General features: G+C 36.7%; 1 protein-coding gene across 1 annotated transcript; it reads left to right on the forward strand.

Annotated features, from left to right (window-relative positions):
• Positions 1–707: 707 nt before the first annotated feature.
• Positions 708–1235, forward strand: LOC116105598 (uncharacterized mitochondrial protein AtMg00820-like). The gene has a single exon (XM_031392005.1). It carries the CDS (start codon positions 708–710, stop codon positions 1233–1235), a length of 528 nt encoding a protein of 175 aa, XP_031247865.1.
• Positions 1236–2374: the final 1139 nt, after the last annotated feature.

The following is a 2374-nucleotide window of genomic DNA, read 5'->3' on the forward strand; positions in this document are numbered from 1 at the left end:
TTACAGAAGCATGGAGTGTTATTTACTCATCCTTGCTCTTATATTCATCAGCAAAATAGGCGTGTGGAAAGAAGACATAAAATGATCACTGAATTTGGATTGTCCCTATTAGCACATGCTAGAGTGCCCCTAAAATTTGGTGGACAGCTTTTAGCACAGTTGCTTACCTTTTAAATAGACTTCCCTCGGTAGCCATTGGAGTTGTCTCACCCTTTCAATGTTTGTTTAATCAAGAACCAGACTATTGCATGCTTAAAGTGTTTGGTTGCAGCTGCTTTCCATACCTCAAACCTTATTAGGAACACAAATTTTCATTTCACATAGAAAAATGTGTGTTTCTTGGGTACAACCTTGCACACAAAGGGTATAAGTGTATGGCAGCTTCTGGTAGAATTTTTGTTATAAAGTAAGTGACGTTCAATGAGACTGACTTTCCCTTCAAGTCTGGTTTTCAAAATACAACATTTGATTTAGAAAAATCCACTGAAAAATCTGGTTCTTCTCAAGCATGGTTTCTGCCGTATAGTGCTCAACTATTGTCAGACTCCAATTCTGGTGCCTTTATACATAAGGGCACTTCTAATTGTAATCTTCAGTCTACTCCATCCTCTTCTCATCCTCCAATACCAGTTGTAGTAGAATTATCTTCTGATCATACACATAATGCTGTGTGTCCATCTACTGTAGGATGTTATAATCCTTAATCTATGGCTAATGTTCCTATAGTTTCAGAACATCTCATGACTTTTGATCCTCATACGTTTACTATCTCTAATTCTGGTCCTGGAATTGATACTCATGAAGTTTCTCCTAATCATATGCCTACTTGGTTCATTCAAAATCAGAATCCTCCTGGCATTCACTTGGAGGTAGTGCTACACATTCTTCCTTTAATGTTCCATCAGAAAATGTCCATTCCATGCACTAGATCCAAGTCCAAGGCATATGCTCTTCTAGCAACTCATGGTATATTAGCAGAACCAAAATCTGTCACTAAAGCACTGAATACTCCAAAATGGAAGGAGGCTATGAATGTTGAATATCAAGCACTCTTAAATAATAAAACATGGGAACTAGTTCCATATGAAAAGGGTATGAATGTAGTTGGAAGTAAGTGGGTGTTTAAAACCAAATTACACTTTGATGGATCACTTCAGAAGTACAAGGCCAGGTTGGTAGCCAAAGGATTCCAACAAACTCCTGGCCTTGATAATTTTGATACTTTTTTCAGATAGTTAAGGCAGTTACAATTCAAATAATGCGTTTTTAAATGGTAATTTAATAGAGCAAGTATTCATGATGCCTCTTGAAGGGTTCTCTAATTTCTCTCAAACAAAGCAGGTGTGTAGGCTACATAAGGCATTATATGCCCTTAAGTAGGTTCCTAAAGCCTGGTTTGACAAGTTAAAGGCTAAATTATTGGCTTGGGGTTTTACAAATTCTGCTTCCCATGTAAGTCTTTTTCTTTACAAAAAGGACTCTCACATTATGTATCTCCTAGTCTATGTAGACGATATATTGCTTATAGGAAATAACACACAACTACTTTCTCAAATTGTGAAAGATCTTAATGACCAATTTGCTTATGGGATTTGAAATTAAAAGTACTGATACAGGGTTGCTACTAACTCAAAGTAAATATGCTCAACAGTTGCTACTTAAGGTTGGTATGGAGAGCTCTAAGCCTTGTTCTACACCTATGGCTATAGGAACTCGACTAGGAAAGGACGATAGTGATCCACTTGAACAACCTTCTCTCTATCAAAGCATTATAGGGGGGTTGTAATACTTGATTTTGTCTAGACCTGATCTAGCATTTTCCATAAATAAATCAAGTCAATTCCTCCAACATCCCATTGTCAACCACTGGACAACATGCAAAAGAATATTGAGGTATGTCGAGGGCACTGTTAAGTATGCTCTGTTATTCATAAAGAAAGATCATTTCTCCCTTAAAGCCTTTACTGATGCTAATTGGGTGAGTGATATCACTGATAGGAGATTAACTATAGGCTATAGTGTGTTTGTTAGGGGAAACTTAGTTCAGTGGAGCTCCAGGAAATAAAAGGTAGTTTCCTTGTCTTCTACAGAAGTTGAGCATAGATCTCTCAGCAATACTACTACTAAAATTATGTGGATAAAATAATTGTTTATTGAACTAGGAATAAATGTTACTAATATACCTATTATTTGGTGTGATAACATGAGTGCAGAGGCTTTGTTTGCCAACCCTGTATTCCATGCACAAACTAAGCACATAGAAATAGATGCGCATTATATTCATGACTAAGCTACCCAGAAAAGTGTCAATGTTCAGTATGTTGCATCTGAATTTCAAATTGCCGATATTTTGACCAAAGCTCTTCCAAGTAAT

The sequence above is a fragment of the Pistacia vera genome, unplaced genomic scaffold (assembly GCF_008641045.1).
Source record: "Pistacia vera cultivar Batoury unplaced genomic scaffold, PisVer_v2 Contig500, whole genome shotgun sequence".
NCBI lineage: Eukaryota > Viridiplantae > Streptophyta > Magnoliopsida > Sapindales > Anacardiaceae > Pistacia > Pistacia vera.

What these genes read in the sequence shown, in the direction of transcription:
- LOC116105598 (XM_031392005.1), top strand. Translation starts at nt 708, where the DNA reads ATGGCTAATGTTCCTATAGTTTCAGAACATCTCATGACTTTTGATCCT.